At 43.5% G+C, this 18,501-nt stretch overlaps 1 protein-coding gene across 3 annotated transcripts in view; it reads right to left on the bottom strand.

The window, feature by feature from the left end:
• The window catches only part of FBXW8 (F-box and WD repeat domain containing 8), a 126,545-nt gene that overhangs the window by 32,737 nt on the left and 75,307 nt on the right, over positions 1-18,501 (bottom strand). For all 3 annotated transcript variants that reach the window (XM_045457952.1, XM_045457950.1, XM_045457951.1), the window contains exons 6-7: positions 8,365-8,561; positions 5,167-5,373 (exon numbers count right to left, since the gene is read on the bottom strand). In XM_045457952.1, the coding sequence (XP_045313908.1) occupies positions 5,167-5,373; positions 8,365-8,561 (404 nt within the window). The remainder of the gene's footprint in view (positions 1-5,166; positions 5,374-8,364; positions 8,562-18,501) is intronic.

Genomic DNA, 18,501 nt, shown 5'->3' with positions numbered 1-18,501 from the left:
ATTAACAATATAGAACAATTATATCACCTCCTGACACCATTTTAATACTAAAACGTGTCCAAAATGCATTTGGGTGCTTTTTGGTTTTTCTTTTTTTTTTTTCTTTTTTTGCATTTGAAGGTCCAATCATCATCTATTTATCTGTAGAACTTTTCATTACCCTGAAATTCAACAACATCAGGAAGAGGGCCCCCACAGGGCCTCGGGTCCATTTTGTTGAGGTGAAAACCACCTTTATGTTGCTAAGTTGTTGGTAAGGCCCACAGGGACCCCCCATGTAGATGTCATGTGTGATTCATCTGTTTCCAGTGCTGATCAGAAATTCAGCTTTAAGGTATGTGTGCGATAAGCAGTCATTAACAGCGGCCGCAACCACAACAGCAAAAATGATGGTCAGCCTCACTCAGGAACCCAGAAAACGGTCTTCAAGAGCTATTTTCTTAAATTTCTCCAAGAACAAAACATACAGATATAGTTAAAGCTTTCAAGGTGAGAGTGAAAAGAAAATTAGCCATTTACTTTGTGAACTTTAAATTTTAAATCAGTCATCCTGCTTGTGAAATACCAAGCTTTTATTCTCTGCAATAGAACCTTGAGCAAAAAATGGACGTTCTAGAGGCGCCTGGGTGGCGCAGTCGGTTAAGCGTCCGACTTCAGCCAGGTCACGATCTCGCGGTCCGTGAGTTCGAGCCCCGCTTCGGGCTCTGGGCTGATGGCTCGGAGCCTGGAGCCTGTTTCCGATTCTGTGTCTCCCTCTCTCTCTGCCCCTCCCCCGTTCATGCTCTGTCTCTCTCTGTCCCAAAAATAAATAAACGTTGAAAAAAAAAAAAATGGACGTTCTATTCTGGTGTAGGTGTGGGAGAGCAGTGCCCGAATCCACAGGCGCTGTGTTTCTGATTCCGAAGGGTCTCTCAGACAGATATTTCAACTTATGATGAGTACAAGCAACCAATCCAGAGTCTTTTCACGTCCACGTACAGGGAATGATTATCATAGGAGACGTTAGCAATTATTTTACAGCGTGATGTAAGCTGAGGCAGCAGGGCCAAGCAAGCGTCCTTGTCAAACATATTCCAGCCTTCTGGATTACTTCACTCGCATCTCCCTGATTAGGATGCGCGCCGCATGCTGCTTAATACAATCTGCCATCGAATGCCAAGTACTTCAGAACTAAATTAGGAAATATGTCCAAATACATAGAATGACGCTAAGAGCCCTAAGTGGGTCTCTCTCTTTCCTTTATGAGGCATGAGGCTCATCATCAACATAATGCTCTTAAATGAGGCAATTCTATCTTCTAACCCTCTACCTCTGAGAGCAAAATTTAATTCAAGCAGCAAAAGAATTAATAAAGATAATATGGTATCATAAATACCATTCTCATGGAGGAAGTATTTTTGACAGAGTCAGGAAATGTGAGACACACAAACAAATTTTAGAGGGATGTTAACAGAAGTGACACTGATTTTTACACGGCAGCATGATGGAGAGGCCAGAGTAATCACAACCACATCTTTTTTTCCTTCAGTCACTTGGCAATGGCTACCTTTCAGGTCATCGATGCCAATGAAGGTAAGAGCCCAAGAAGGCGATATCAAAACTCTGGAACCCCTAAGTCTGGGGATCCTTGCACACAGGCAAACCAAGATGTACTGGGACACTACTCTCTCTCTCTCTGAACCCTCCTACCTGAGCCGGAAATAGCTGAACAACCAGCTGTGTTTACAAGCCTTTTCTTTTTAATTTTTTAAAAAGCTTATTTATTTATTTTGAGAGAGCACATGAGTGGCAGAGGGGCAGAGAGAGAGAGAGAGACAGAGAGAGAGGGAGAGAGAATCCCATGCAGCGGGGCTCAATCTTAGGACTGTGAGATCATGACCTGAGCCGAAATTAAGAGTTGGACACTCAACCAACTGAGCCACCCAGAGGCTCCTACAAGTCTCTTCTTAAGACTAAATACACTTCTGCTATGTTCCGTGTTTCATTTCCTTAGGAGACTATGTGTAGTAAGAGGGCTAGGTTCTTGACAAGTGCCAATTTGCTGAAGTCTATGCAGAATGCCGTTGTCAAGCTCCAATGCCAGGAACACAACTGGTGTTCTGTAACTCTCTGTGCCGAACACACGTCCGGCTGGCTAGCTAGATGTGTGAATGGATGGATTTGAACCATTATTACTTGATGCTCAGACAGCTGTGGTGCCTATAAAATGCTAATGTGATCATCATACGGTGCAAGGATGTTCTCCTGCTAAACAAAAATAACGCCTCTGGAATACTTCTACAGGTTAGGGAAATTCTGGTTGCTGACTCAAATTCTGTGTCAGTATTTGGACTTCACTGTCCGCTTTGATCACAGTTAATCAATAACGGATTATAACTAAACCCCAGTTCTGTATCAGTAAAAACGAAGATAAACCAAACTCTCTGTTCTCATAAAGCTTTCATCTGAATCCTAAATATACAGGCCAGAGGCACAGACACAAACCCCCCTGTGTATATAGCTCCAGGCAAACTCTACTGGTAATGGTCTCGCATCAACCTAATAAAATGTGCTGGGCCACATGCGGCCAGGCCACAGCACAGATGTAGCCAAAACATGGTACTCACAAGCACGGTGACACCGAGCAACGCACATGAGACTGTTTGGGAATTATGATATTACGATATAGGATAGCAGGAGGACACTAAAATCTCACAGCGTCACCCATAACATGGCTTAATTCACACAGGCATATCACATGACAATTTCAATTCCTAAAAATGCAGGTTTTTGTCAGGAAGCAGACAATCCATTAAACGCAATCAGACGGAAAGTGCTGCCTCCTCAAAAATGAGGGAAGTTTCATAGGGAAAGCCTGGCTTCCCTCACGTTCCCGTGGGCGGCACTCATGTCGGAGAAACAGCTCCATGCAAAGTTATTACCAAACTACGAACAACAACCGACTCTCCACCCACACAAGTGATGGAGGGTTTGAAGCCGCACTCACAAAATATTTGGATGACTAATGCTACCGTCAGATTTCGAAGAGGTTGTTAAACACGCTCTTGTAGCAAATTTATTTCCACTCTTCATTTTAAAACCCCGATGAAAAATACCGGGTAATCACTTATTTGAGGGACTAGAAACTTTTAAAAATGGATTTCCATAAAATCAATAATCAGCTGATTCTTATAATCAATGCTTTTAACTGGGCTGAAAAACCCAAAAGGCATCCCAAACAGCACTTTCTTACATCGATATTGAAAGGATGCACCCGGTCTAAATTTGAGCTCAACACTCTGCCCCTTTGCTGGTTTCTCAAATATATCCACTCACGTAAGTCAAAGAGAAAGAGGGCCTGTTTATGAAAAATTTATTAAAGTATGACAAATTTAAATCAGGCTAGTGCTAAATATAACTATCATCTCACTACGCCGAGAACTTGAGAAATAAATGAGAACCAAAGCCTGAAAGTATGATGGATGAAAAGTCAGAAAGCAAACAGTCTCTCTTCCCTCAACAAATGAGCTCAGTGGGGACCAGAAAAGAAGGTGTTCTCAAAGCCCGAGAAAGGAAACTGCCTTAGGACACAAACTGTGGTCCCCTCCCCCACTTCCTAGGAAGGCACAGCACAATTCTATCATCGTCTATCTCGCCAGCTAAGCTGTGAATGTGCTCCAACAAAACAGGCCAACTTGAGCACAAAGGGAGTCCGTTGTCACAGTGAGGTTACAATAAGCCACACATATTTTCTGCCACTTTATTGCCTCTTCCTGAACGAAGAAGAGGTCCGTGGAATCCAGGATGCTTCAATTCTTTGAGCACTTACTAAGTTGCAAAACCAGTGAACATCTAAATGAATGAGATCTGACCTTACGGGGGGCTACACAAAGGGGAAACAGTATGTAAAAACCACAACCAGAGGCCAGACTTAAACTATAAGGGGAGGAAATAAAAGCACCGTGATGGTAATGCTCGCTCGCCAGGCACCACGCTTAAAGCTTTACAGACAGGTTTTCATTTAACCCTACAATTTTACCAAGTAGCCACTGTTCTGAACTCCCTGGGGCATGAAGAGGGTTAAGCCACCTGCTTAAGGTCACACAGGGCGGTAGGTTACTACCGAGTTGGTACTGAAACTCAGGCTGCGTGCATCCAGAGTCAGCTCCTCCAGCTCCTGTGCTGCTCTGTGGAGAAGGGCTTCCTTCCCGAAGGAGAAGGGTGCTGTCAGAGGAGCCGCTGGCTCAGGGAAGTTCCTTCCCAGGGACTGTACCCATAGGCAGCAGGGTCAAGGGCAGGAAAATTGGAGAAAAACAAAGCAAAACAAAATAAAAAACTGAATCCCTTTCTCCCGATTCCACTGGAGGAGAAAGAGTTCTATAAATCAAGTTTAAGACTAACTACTTGGCTTACAAAATGCTAGGTAGTGATAAAATTTAGTCATCATGCAAAGAATTTCAATTACAAACTTGTCTCCTTAATTCTGGCAAAAGGATGATCAGAAGGCACTTTTATGCACTACTGGTGAGAATGCAAGTCTTGCTGCAACCCTTACCACCATCCTGAGTGTATACCTTCTGCCCAGGCAACACAACCGCTGGGAATCTATCCCAGAGATCGACCACACGAGGACTCGCAAGAGTTGCAATATGCATCGTAGCACTGCCTGTAATCGCTGAGACAGTGAAAGTGACCTAAATGCCCACCAGCGAGGGGGCTAGATACACAGACCATGGGTTGTAAGCCTACGCCAGAATCCTAGCGAGACGGAGCATGGTATGTGGTGACGTGGAATGCCCTCCAAGGCTTATTACTGAATAAAAATGTTGGGTACAGAACAGATGTATACTACAATCGCATTTCCACAAATACGGTTTTTGGTGCATAAATACACTTCTAAACACATTAAATTTTTCTTGATACCTAAAAAATGCTTAGTTTCTTCTGTGGAATGGGGCTGGGGGAAGGGAGGAGAAAGGAGACAATTACTTTCCATTTTACATCCTTTAGAAGAGCTTCGGGGTCTGTTTTTTTTTTTTTTTTTTTTTTTTTACCATGCTAAATGTATATGGTCTGAATACATCTTAAAAATATATAATATCAGAGAGCCTTAATTTTTTAATTGCCTTCTAAAAAATAAAAATCGACGTTCTTTTTCGTTGATTATACACCTTACTATTTCTGTACCTTGTTTCCTTCGTATACCCATCCCAGACTCTTCACACCAAAAGCAGCCTGGTTGGCTGAGACATCCAGACATGTGACTGGCTGGCCATAGACGTAATGGAGGGTTCTGGCAGAGTCTTCAGCTTTCAGCAGGTATACCAGATCTCCAGCTGTGGCCACTGCCACAGGATACCTTCCGGTATCTGGAACGATTTCAAGGTAGTCAACCTGTGAACGGGGAAGAGTTACACAGTCTGTCAGGTCTCACCTCCAGCTCATCCTTACTTGGTCAAAAAACACACGATGCCTCCCATAGGTCACTAAGACCAGCGACCTAACAGAAAAAGATGGGCAAAGAAACAGTTCATAGGAAAGGAGAACACAGTTCCTACACTAATAAAGAGAAGCTCTTTGTAAAAGAAACACAGTATGTTCCTAATAAGAGAAATACGAAGTAAAAATTCACCGAGATACCATTTTTACCAGTCATAGCAGTAAAATCCATTAGCTTGATAGGACACCGGTCTGGAAGTAGAGGGGAGACAACCATATTTGTGGATCCCACTTATGGTTGGTGGGATGTAATCTAGTCCAACTTCTCTAGAGGGAAATCTGGCAATACTTATCACGATGTCAAATGCACATAAGCACTGAACCAGCAAGTCAGTCCTAGGAATTTACTTACAAATAAACACACACACACACACACACACACACACACACACACACACACACACACAACTGCATACAAGGTTATCTGCTGTAGCACAATGCTGTCATAGCTAAAAACTGGAAACACCTACTACACATGCCTTACTAAGGGGCTAATTAACAGGAATACCATGTAGTCACAGAAAAAAGCATGATACAAAATGGAACCATCTCCAAGATAAATTTGGGGACAAAAAGCAAGGAAGGGGAGTAGCAGGATTCACAGTGCACTAACGTGCGTGGAGGGGGGCAGAGGGAACACGGTGTGCGTGGCTTGTGCAAGCATAAATCTGCTAAGGACGGCTGCCTGCAAAGAGGGAACAGAGTTCTTTGATGGGGTGGAAGAGAGATTTCTCCCATAAACCTTCCTGCCTTTTAAATTCTGCAACATGAGAGTATAAGAACTATTCAAAATATTAAGTTTCCTTGTTTTCTCTTTTTACAAGAAACTGAATCAAATCCCCTCGGTTCCCAATCAGCAAAATTCACATTTTAGCATTTGTGCAGGTACCAGAAACGTGCGGCTAAAAGGTTAAAAAGAGCGGCGTTATCCGTCCTCTGCTGTTTCCAGGTCATCGAAGGTATGATACCACCGCCACGGTACTCCTGACCGCATTAGCGTGACCGCTGCCTCTGATCTGCACGGCAACGAGGCGCTCCCTTCAGGCATCACTTGCTTTTCTACTTCCCTAAGTGGCACATTTCTCCCGAGCACATTTCACACCAGGTTTTCACCTCCTTGAGTAAAATCTCAGCGTACAAAAGCAGGTGTGCCACACTGTGTAATCGTGAAAATCACCGCATGAAAGGACAGCGTGGCCCTGACAAGAAGCCAAACGAGTTCAAAAGCCTGAATCCTAAGGACTGTCCAGAGGAGCTGGAGGGACAGTATACATCCGGGGGCCTCTGCTGTTCATCCTCAGGCCCAAGAGTGTGAGTGTGAGTGCTGCCCCCCCACCCCCCCAACCTGCCCAGCTGAGGACTCATCACAAAGGAAGGACAGAAGGGCTAGGCCAGTGCTGCAACCCAGGGAAGATGGCCATTGTGATTCGGGGGAGCCCACCTGGGAAGACAAAAGTGGCCCGCAGGGCCGGGCTGGGCGGGGGCGGGGGAGGGGGGGGACACGACCTTTCTCAGGGAGGCCCGGCAGCCCCTCATCCGAGATGAGAAATGAGGCCTATGCTGCCAAGCAGTCGTGGCTTGCTTCCTCTCCCCCCCATTCTAAAAGTCATTTCTTATTTCCCTAAAATTAACATCCTCAGCCTAGCTGTTTAGTTTCACTTTATTGTTGGACTTCTGACAGACCAAGAGGCTCAGACTGACTGTGGTGGTGCCATTTGCCAGAAGCTGTAAACTCCTTCAAAAAGCTTCCAGTGGGTGCCAGGATGCCACTTTATTGCCAAGGCAGGATTTACACTTTACGGAGGAACTCACATCTTAAGTAACTGTCTGCATTCATATAATTATTGCTGGTCTAGAATGTTCTTTAGGCAAAGACCAAATAATAAGCACTACGGTAGTTTTGAGAACAAAGAAAGATGGTACTTCACATTTTTCTAGTAAAACCCCCGAGAGGAGCATCAGACGGTTTGGGGGGAACACCACCCACAGGGCAGAAACTGGTCATTAAAGGGACAAGAAGCTTATGCAGGCGAAGTGCTGACATCATGGCTTTTTAGATACTCAAGGCTAACAAGATCTCCACCAGGGGGAAAAGGCAGAAAAACAGGATCTGTTCCGGATCAGACCACCAATTCGTTATTCAACACTGGCTTTTCTGCTCACTCTACTAGTGCCAAAATCGAGTTTGTTTACATTAAATCCAAATTTAGCGCAGATTTGAGCACTTGCTTCTTACCGCAGAATCACCTCCCACCGTATAAAAGTGGAGGCTCACGTGTAACTGAGTATGGAGATAAGCTTGACGTAAAGAACGCTTCAGGTTGGCTGAGCTTCACGCATGACATCCTGGAACTCGGCTCCCCAATTAACACTGACTTAAACTTGTTTTCACTTAGGAGTTACTCTTAATTCCAGGTGAGAAAATCTGAGGCGGAAGAAAGTGTAGGACGGAAATCTTCCCTCCCATATGGACTGGGAAGGTACCACTGAATTCATTTTCATCATTTTCATCATTTTCACTGACATGATAGGCCAGAAACCGAGCTCACATTTCCAGAGGCGGAAGGAGGCTGAGGACCACAGTGACGAGAAACCCCTGGCCTGGAGGTCAGCCCCGAGATCTGAATCTCAGCTCCTTAGCTCTGAGATCCGGGGCAAGCCAATAGATACACTGCTCTCAGCCTCTACGGGCTTTTTGGTAAATGGGGAAAAAGAATACAAAAAGAATACGATCTACCTATTTTGCAAGGCTGCAGTGAGATTTAGAAATGTAAGGCCCCCAGGAAGCCCCGAGGGAATGGGAGCTGCCGAAGTCATTACTATCTGTTTGATCAGACCCAGAGGTTCTAAGAATGGAGAATCAAATGACTGGACTAAAAAGCTCACCAGTTTCTGAACTTCGAACTCTGCCGCGATTTGCCAGTAGCCCTCGTCGTTGGGGCGCAACATTACGACATCAAAAGCGGAAGCTGTGGCAACCGTTGCATCTTCCTGGCTGAGAGCTAGTGCCTGTATTCTTGCGTCATGCTCAAAACGATGGATGGGATACTTTCCGGTCCTTAGATCCCAGATATTAAGAAACCCTACGTAGAGAAAAACAGCGCAGGTAATTTTAGATTCGCTTAAAACGCACAATTATAAAGTAATCGTGCAATATAAAGAAAGTTAAAAGGTAAACGACAAATTTGCATCACATACAACACAGGGCCGATTTCCTTAACAATGAGCTTCTAAGGTCCAATAAGGAAAAAAAAAAGCAATTGGAAAGTGAGCAAAGGACAAGAGCATGCTGGTCACAGTAAAAGAAATACAACTGATATACAAACGTAAGAAAAATGCAAAAATTCACTCACAATTAGAAAAATACAAAAACGGGGGCACCTGGGTGGCTCAGTCGGCTGAGCATCTGACTTCAACTCAGGTCATGATTCCACGGTTCATGCATTCGAGCCCTGCATCGGGATCTGTGCTGACAGCTCAGAGCCTGGAGCCTGCTTTGGATTCTGTGTCCCTCTCTTGCTCTGCCCCCCCCCACCCCCCTCCCCAGTTCACGGGCAAGCGCATGCGCTCTCTAAGAAAAAATAAAACACTAAAAAAAAAAGAAAAACACAAAAACGGTAACAGAATATTATTTTTCATCCATCAAATTGACAAAGATGAAAAATTTCATAAAACATTTTGTTGTTGAGGCTATAGGGAAATAGGCTCTATTTTTTTAAATGCTTATTTATTTTGAGGGGGGAGAGGGGCACAGAGAGTGGGGGGGGGCGGGCGGAGAGAGAATCCCAAGCAGGCCCCACGCTGTCAGTGCAGAGCCCAACCTGGGGCTCGATCTCACAACCAAACCATGAGATCATGACCTGAGCCAAAACTGACTGAGTCAGATGCTTCACTGACAAAGCCACCCAGGCACCCTAGGCTCTATCTTAAATTGTTGGTGGAGATATAAACTAATTCACCCAACTTGGGAGGCAATTTGATGATACGTACCAAATTACGAATGTCTATAGGATAGTCGCTGAAATGTTTTTCATTATGTCAAAAGATTAGAAGCTATCTAAATGTGCACCACAGTTTGAAATTTAAATAAAATGAGGAGTTAAAAAGACTGTGTCAGACTTATACATAAGCTATCTGAAAGATCAACAAAATATATTATTAAATGAAAAAAGTGAAGGACAGAGTAGTGGTATAGCAGGTTATACTACTTCCGTGTTTTAAAAAATTTACACACACACACACCAACGTATACACAGACTATCCTCGTGTATGGAAGGATACACAAGAAACTGTTACCAGTGCTTGGCATTGAAGGAAAGAAACGAAAGAGAAGGGACAAGAGTAGGAGGGCATTTTACTATATATCCACTTGTATATTCTGAAGATTTTCCCTAAAATTATTTTTACTAAAAAGAAAAATTTTATAAAATGTTTTTATGAGACAAACTTAACAATAGCAGGACACACATCAATTGCTGGATACTTTGCACATATGGCGCTCCTAATTCATTCTCTTAATTGTCCATTCATGCAACAAATAATTTTTCCCAGTTTTATTGATTATGGTTGACATATAAGTTGTACGACACAACAGTCTGATATATGCATACGCTGTAAAATGATTACCATAGTACATTATTAGTTAATACCCATCACCTCACACAGTTAACAAATTTCTTTTTCCTTAGAATGAGAACTTTTAAAATCTACTCTCTTGGCAACTTTCAAATATACGGTACGGTATTAACTGTGGTTGCCATGTTGTAGGTTAGATCCCCAGAACTTATCTTCTAACTGGAAGTTTGGACACCTTTTGACCACCTTTACTGATTTTTCCCACACCTCCGTCCCCAGGAATCACAAATCTGTTCTCTGTTTCTGAGCGTTTTGTTTGTTTGTTTGTTTGTTTGTTTTTAGATTCCACACATAAGTGAGATCACACAGTATTTGTTTTTCCTCGGACTTATTTCACTTAGCATAACGCCCTCAAGGTTCACCCATGTTGTTGCCAATAGCGGGATTTTCATGGCTGAATAGTATTCCGTTGGACACGTATACCACAATTTCTTTATCTGTTCGACTGTCAATGGACACTCAGGCTGTTTCCACGTCTTGGCTGTCATGAATAATGCCAATGCTGCAGTGCACGTGGGGTGCGGACGGTTCTTCGGGACAGTGACTTCATCTCCTTTGGACATATACCCAGAAGTGGAATTGCTGGACCCTAAGAAATCTAGAGTTCTAGATTTCATTTTTGGGGGAACCTCCATACCGTTTTCCAGTGGTTGCACAAATTTACATTCCCACCGACAATGCACGAGGGCTCCTTTCTCTCCACATCCTCACCAGCATCTGTCATCCCTGGTCTTTGACGACAGCCATTCTAGCAAGCGTTGAGATATCAGGCAGAAAATTACTGAGCATGTTATATACGGGGCACTGTTCTAGATGCCAGCAAGATCTGAAAACAGCCACTAACTTGTATTTTACATCCTTCCTCACACCACCCTCTTCCAGCCGCAGTGAGCACTGATGCTTTACTTTCCATCGTTATCAAACGTGAGCTTAACTATCCTACACTTGCTAAAAACCTTGATCTACCTACACACCCTTCTCTCTCCAGCTCCCTGGATGCTGCTACCCAGATGAATCCCTCTTACACACACTGGCTGTGTGTCTCCACCTTTCTCAAATGGTCTACAGCATGATATCCAAGTTTTCCAAGTGGTCTTCAGACCAGAAGCCCCAGCAGCTGCAGCATCACCTGGGGGCTTGTTAGAAATGCCGATCTGGGGGCAACAGAAACTCTGGGGATATACGCTCAAGTCTGAGAACCAGTCTGTCTACAGGAACTTACACTCTTCTATCAGAAACAGAAACTTTTCTGTACCTGGGACGCCTTTCTTCTTCTTACCCGAATTCTTTTTATCATTCCCACCCACTTCTTTCCCTGCCAATATGTACCCAAGAAAATAATTACTGTCTGCATCATACTGGATAACGTCCTGCTCCAATTCCCACTGGTTTTATTTTTCGAGGTTCCCTGAGAAATGATTGTACAGAAATAACAGTCTGTGGTTATTTGAGTTCCAATCCAGCTCTACCACTTGCTAGCAGAAGGTCTTGGGCAAGTTACTTTAGGCTGTGGGCCTGTCTCTTCATCTACAAAACGGAAGATAACATTACCTACTGCACAGGACTGTTGGACAGACGAAAGGGGAAAAGCCACACCAAAGGCTGGAAATAGGCCAATCATTTTTACCTTTCATGTGTTCTAGAAGGCCTGCCATGTTGTAAAGCATGTTTACAATCTACTAATAGTGCAAATTCCCTCCGTTGCTCCTCCAAAAATCTAATCCTACTTCCTACAACTTCCTATTACCCAAAACAGATAAAGCTCTTTCACGTTTCTTCTCTCGGCAATCCAAGTGCTTTGAACTTAGGATCTTACCATAAAGCATCATTCAGTACTAAATAAATACAGTCAGAAGAAAGTAATGCATGTGGGCTGCTTTGCAAGACTTTGAAACCGCCAGCAGGCTGGGTGGGTGATGACAAACAGAAGCGGAGCTTTCTTCAAGTTAAATGTCGCTTCAGACGTAAAACAGCGTTCTTTTCTAAGAATTACGATAAACCAAGGGGATCCGCGGGTCACACACGGCTCCACGACACATTCCCCTGGCAAATGTTTTGGCAAGTCCTCCCCACTCTCAGAAGAAACAGAGATGCTGCAGAAAATGCTGAATACACATTCAATAGGAGACAGGCATATTCCAAGATGTGCCTCCTCCAAGCACTTCTGCGTTATGTGTGTTTGCCTTTGTTCAGAGACGTCACAATAAACAGTCACGAGAGAAACAAAATTTGCAATTTTCATAGAGCTTTTGAGAGTGAGACATTTTCATTTGTCTCCTCTCATTGAGTGCTCACTTCCATTTTGGGAGGAACATCATTATCCTCATTTACAAAAGAGAACAGAAGCTCCGAGTGGTTAAACAACTGGTCCAAAGCCACTTGGTATGTGATGAGGCTGGGCTGGAATTATGCTGGGAAAGTGCGGGATGTGCGGCTGCCTCTCCAAGTGCATAAAATAACCATGAGCTCCACGAGCAAATGACGTAAACTTGCCTGGATTCTGCCAAATGTGGAAGTTACTCAACCACGGCTCACTCTAAGCACACATGGAGTTTATCTATAAACACATTTTTCATTATTAATCAACTACTCGGTTTTGTCGGCATCACTATTCCAACAGAATCTTGTGCAATAAAATATCCTTTGCTGCAAGGTTGAGCTTCACAGAGCCATCCTAAGAAAAGTCTTTTTGGAAAATATATTCTAGGGTTCCCTCAATTTAATGGCCACATTCTTTTCTGGACTCCCACAGCGTCGTCATCTTTATCAATTCTCTCTACTCCCTTCAACTACTAAGCATATAAAACCTTGTCAGCCCCTTCCTTGTCGACAGCACAGTCCTCCAAGACCACTTTTACATGTGTGAACATTTAAAACTGTCATGTCCTCTGAACGAATTGACCCTTCGTTGTGTGAAATGTCCCTCTTTACCCCTGGTTGTGTTCTTCGCTCTGAGATCTTCTTTGTCTGCTATGGATATAGGCATTCCAGCTTTCTCCTGATTAGTGTTAGCACTGTATATATTTTTCTGTCCTTTCTCTTTGCCTTGTGCCTTCACATTTGAAACGAGTTTCTTGTCGACAGCATATATACTTGGTCTTGTTTTTAACTGGAGTGTGTAGACTATTTCCTTTAAGGTGGTTATGGGCAGGAATGGGTTTTTCCTACCATTTTGCTATTTGTCCCATGTGTTCTGTGTTCCCTTTTTCTCTTTTTCTGCCTGCTTTTAGATGGAGTATCTGCTTCAACCAAGTATGTGTTTATTCCATTTGCGTTCCCCTGTTGGCTCATTAGCCCAAACTCTTGTTGTGTTATTTTAGCCCAAATGCTTCAGCATTTTAGCATTCATCTTTAACTTACCGGTCTACCCTCCAGTGACACTGCCCCACTTCATGTGAAGAGGGCGAGCTTCACTGGCACACACTTCCATTTCCTGCCCCCCAGCCTTTGTGCCACTGTGGTCAGGCTTTTCGTTTCTATGTGTGTGATGAACCCCATGTACATTATTACTTTTGCATCAGCAGGCAATTAATCTTTAAAAAAGGACTTAAATAGTAAGAAAAAAAAAGCCACGTATACTTACCCATGTAATTACCGCATCTGGGGCTCTTCCAATATCACTTTTAACATTAAATCGTGCAGCTTTTGCAAGATTTGCAATTTCACTTTGCAACTGTGTTGCTGGACACTTGACCCAAAACCACCCGGGCAAGGTGGGCAGGAACAGACACAGCAGCGAATGGGGAGAGATGTTTGGGTGGAAGCTAGTTTTATAAATGATCAATCTATGCGTTACTAGTTACATCATGGCTACTCTTACAACCTCAAAACTGCAGGGACTTGAACTACGAATACCTGAATTATAATAATGTCTTCTAATATTGTAGCTGACTATCACCCACGTTAACCGACATTTAGTCAAAAGGGAATCGATGTAATAGTACAATCAAGTATTTACTGAGCCCCGGCTTTGGGCCAGCCACTATTCTAGGTAGTCGGGAAACTGCGGCAAATAAGACAAAATGAAACAAGAAAATCACCGACTGCATGCAGTGAATATTCTCATGGCATCTACCAAGCATCTCGTTTGGGGGCAGACAGAAAGGATAGGACTCCTATTCTCACAGAACCTGCACCTGAGAGAAACAAACCTTTTAATGGCCAAAATGTAACACATAACAGAAGATACAAAGTACAATGGGAAAATGGATACGCTTTTTATCATGTCATAAAATTATTTTAATATCCCCAAAGAAGGGGCGGCTAATTTCTCTAGACACTTCAAGTTGAACTGGATGCACAACCATCACGTGACATTAAGAAGTAAGTAGCCAATGCCTGTCAGAACCAAATATAGTCACTTGTCAAACAGGTGATAATTTTTAAAAATCTGATAGAAATTCATTCAAAAGGCCAAGTCTTATATCACAGAAACAATAATGATATGGATTTGGCTCTTGATATTGTATGGACCTCTCAAGTGTCAGACTGTGTCCTTTTTCTTCCGTATCGCCTATGTCAGTGAATTCAGAACGTCACTGACAACGTGGCTGTCAATGAAGGTTTGCCAAATGTTTGTCTTACGTTTTAGCAAGGGACATCTGGTTCTAAGAGACAAAAATCCACCGCAACTCAAACACAAAAGGGAAATGGGCTGGGAGGGAATGGGGCTATTTCGCGGAACCCAAAGGCAAGAACTACGGCTGGAGATCGTAAGGAATCTGAACCAGGGACTAGGAAGACATTCAGAACCACGGCAGGCTATGTGTTCTGTGTGCCTCTCTGGGCAGCTGTTTTCATTCTTCTGTCCCCCCCCCCCACAAACCAGCCGTCGCTCTTCCCCAATCTGCAGAGTCTTCTAATCCAGGCCTAGAACGAGAACTGAATGTGTGAGGCCCAAATGGCTCATCCCAGTCCATGAATTAGCTGCCCCCCGGGCCTACGGTTCCCACCCTCGTCCAACCGAGGCCAAAGACTAATGCAAATACTCACGGTGAACGTGCCTACCCCTACGGGGGCTAAGGAGGTTCACTGGGGTTAGGAGACACCCCAAAAGTGTCTACTACACTTATCCTGCAAGTCAGGCCAGGGGAAAACGAGAAAATGTCTTAGCAAATGCAAAGGGAGGATCTGTGTAGTTCCTCAGTAGTGACTTAAAAAGCAGGTCACTGCCATCATTTCCTGAACGAGCCATGATCCCTAAGCGCCAGAGCTCACGACCCCATTTGCCCCACACCGGGAAAACTAAAAGGACAGCAGAGGTCTTTCTTTCTCCCTGACGAAACCTCAAGAGCTGGATGAAGGATGTTCAACTCTGAGCCAGTGCCAGCCTCACGACAACACGACTTCATCCACGAGAAATATGAAACGGATGCAGACGAAAGAAGAAAAAGGGTCTGTCAAAAAATCTGGAAGAGCACAATGAGTGAGGGCCCTCGGCCCAATCGAGGAGACGGGAGTGGGGCTCTGACAAGCGGCAGCAGGGCGGAAGGAACTCGGAGCTCACCCTAGACCGGGGAACGGTTGTTAACAATGACATGAGTAACGATGGCCAGTCTTCTGAGGAGACACAAAGCCTGCTCAGCAGCTGTGGTGGGCACCCATGCCAGTTTGCGACATGCCCCTCCCACCTCCCGGAGGAGGCCAGCCAGAGTGTGGTAATGAAACTGCACATAGTGGAAATGGGATCTAAATGAGTTTAAACTGATTTATGTGAGCTTTTGTAAAGATTACTCGATATCAGGAAAGTGCTACCACTGTGAAATAATGTCGACAATCCTTAAGACCTCCGCCTAATGGTACTTGCACAGAATATTTATATTCCTCGTCATGGGAACAAGGACCATAATGGATACCATTTTTGTTTTATTAGGGATGCATATTTAAATTAATCTGCTATTTGCCTAAACAATTAGCTGCTTCTGTTTGTGTGCACAAAGCCAAAATTGCAATTAGGCTTCCATCAAAAAGATAAGTCCCAACTAAAACTGTCCCGGTGGGGTCGTAAGAGCTCAGGGCAGAACTTTCCAAAATTACTTTTTAGCATAATGGTAATTATGTTAATTGCTTGAAAGGTAAATAACTGCTGAACTGGTTTTGGGGGGGGGGGTGGGGAAACACACCACACACAACTGGCCCTGCCCCCTCCCCTTTGATCTTTTTCAAGCACCATTAAAATTTAAAACAGGTTGACAGTTTAGAAAGTCACAGACTAGTCACTTCTTAAACCACAGAGTATCTTGTGGTCTTTAGTGCTTCCTTGATTAGAACTTATTGTAGCCATGAGCTCCTATCCTCTTGAGCTTGGACAGTAAACACCTGAGGCGTAGGGCAGTTTCTGACCACAGTAATCGACCCCCCCATTACCTGTGAGGGATACGTTTCAAGATCCCCAGGACATGCCTGACCATGGACAGTTCCAAACCCGCTAGGTACTATGTTTTTTCCTTTACATACATACCTTTGATAAAGTTTAATTTATAAACAAAAAAAAAGCACAGTAAGAGATCAACAATAAAATAGCACAATTATAACACTATATTGTGACAAAAGTCATGTGAATGTGGTCTCTCTCTCAAAGTATCTTATTGAACTGAACTCATCCCTCTTTTTGCGATGATGTGAGATAATAACACACCTGCGTGAAGAGATGGAACAATGTGCATGAGGTAGCGTTAGACTACCACTGACCGAGGACCCCCCCCCTCCCCCCCCTGCTTCTAGACCAGTGGCTGCGGGTAACTGAAGCTGCAGAAACTGAAATCACGGATAAGGGGGCACTGCTGTAGTTACGTAGGCAGGGTCATCTAACTGCAGTTCAGAGAACAGTGAATGAAACTGTTTTTAAAAACAGCTTGTAACTTCAATTTCCACCCCGTAAACACTTGCCTATAAATAAACAGGAGCCAAAAAAACTCCTTGACAAGAGAAAAAGCATTTTAACAAAAATTTAAGATCTACCCATTGCATTCACTGTGTACTGCCTCATTCATCAAGTCCATACAACAGCACTATGAGATAGAGGCCAGAGGTGTAAAGGTGGCATGAGTTTGAAAGGAGAAAATAAATTTTGCTTTTACGGAAGAGGTGGCCAGGGAGGTTCATATCAGTGCAAACAAGGGTCGTGTTGAAGTGCTCAGTACGAAGGTTTGGAATAAGACAAAGCGTCTACCGTGCATGTTCATCCTCAACACTGCAGCCGAACACAACTCTAAACCTGAACCCTGTGATGTGGAGAAAAACAACGCATAGGAAGCATTCTGGAAGCTGTACTTTGGACTGACGAGAATCTGAATGGGCTCATGGACCGATCAAGTGGCTGGTTAGGCACAACAGATCAGCGACCGGATGAGAGATCACCAAAGCAGAAAGAGAGTCAAGAAGAAAGCAAGATGAATACAGTTAGGAGTCTCAGGTTCAAAGCAGAAGAAAAACATTTTAAAAATAAAAAATGAGAAAAGACAGTAAGTTGAAAAGGAATCAAATAACAGATCGTAAGACAGGACAATGTGACTCCGTAGAAGAATTTCAGAGTTAATGGAGTCCAAGGAAAAACGGATTCATGGGGAAGCATCCGGACCAGGTCTTCTACAAGGGGAAGTGCCAAGGAGGCAGAGAACGCGAAAGAGACATCACTATGCACGCAGCCACCAACCCTGCCAGCTCCAGCCAGTGTCTTCCTACACTATAACGGAGCAATATAAACATAATCTGAAATATATTTTGAAGAGTCCATCAGACAGTGGTACTAGGTGATGCCTCCAGCACACAAACTATGGTACTGGGCAATCGGGACAGTGGTGGTGGGTAGAGAAAGAACACTTATTCTTCACTACACATCCTTTGGGACAATTTGAATTTTTTCTACATGTTATACTATCTCAAAAATTGTATTATAATTTGTATACATATCTTTATAAATATTAACATGATTTGTGATGAGATTTTTTTCACTTTTCCCAATCACGGTCCACATAATTTTATAATCAACATTTAACTCTGATATACAAATTCTACTTCTGACTCAGTGATAGGTTAAGGTGAATTAAACTCCAAAGGAGTATGCAACATCGCCACCACTTTCCTGACCAGACAGGTGCAAGAGAGCCCAGGCCAAGAGTAGCCCAGGGTAAGTCTTAATCTCCTTGTTCTTTCTCTTTTCAAAAAGTTTATTTGTTACTAAAAGGCAAATAGGTCTATCTTCAAAAACAGTTCCACTCATGTGCTAAGTGACAGAACTATATAATATTTAGAAATGCGTGATTTAAGATAACGCTCAGGACTACTGAAGCAGAATGATGGGTACATGGGGATTCATCACCCTATTCTCCCCAATTTTGTGTATTTTGAATTTCCTACAATAAAAGGATTCTTAAAAATAATTTGAAA

This window comes from Leopardus geoffroyi, chromosome D3 (genome assembly GCF_018350155.1).
Source record: "Leopardus geoffroyi isolate Oge1 chromosome D3, O.geoffroyi_Oge1_pat1.0, whole genome shotgun sequence".
Taxonomy (NCBI): Eukaryota; Metazoa; Chordata; class Mammalia; order Carnivora; family Felidae; genus Leopardus; species Leopardus geoffroyi.
Note: the sequence above shows the minus strand (reverse complement) of the source record. Positions and strands in the feature narration are given on the sequence as shown.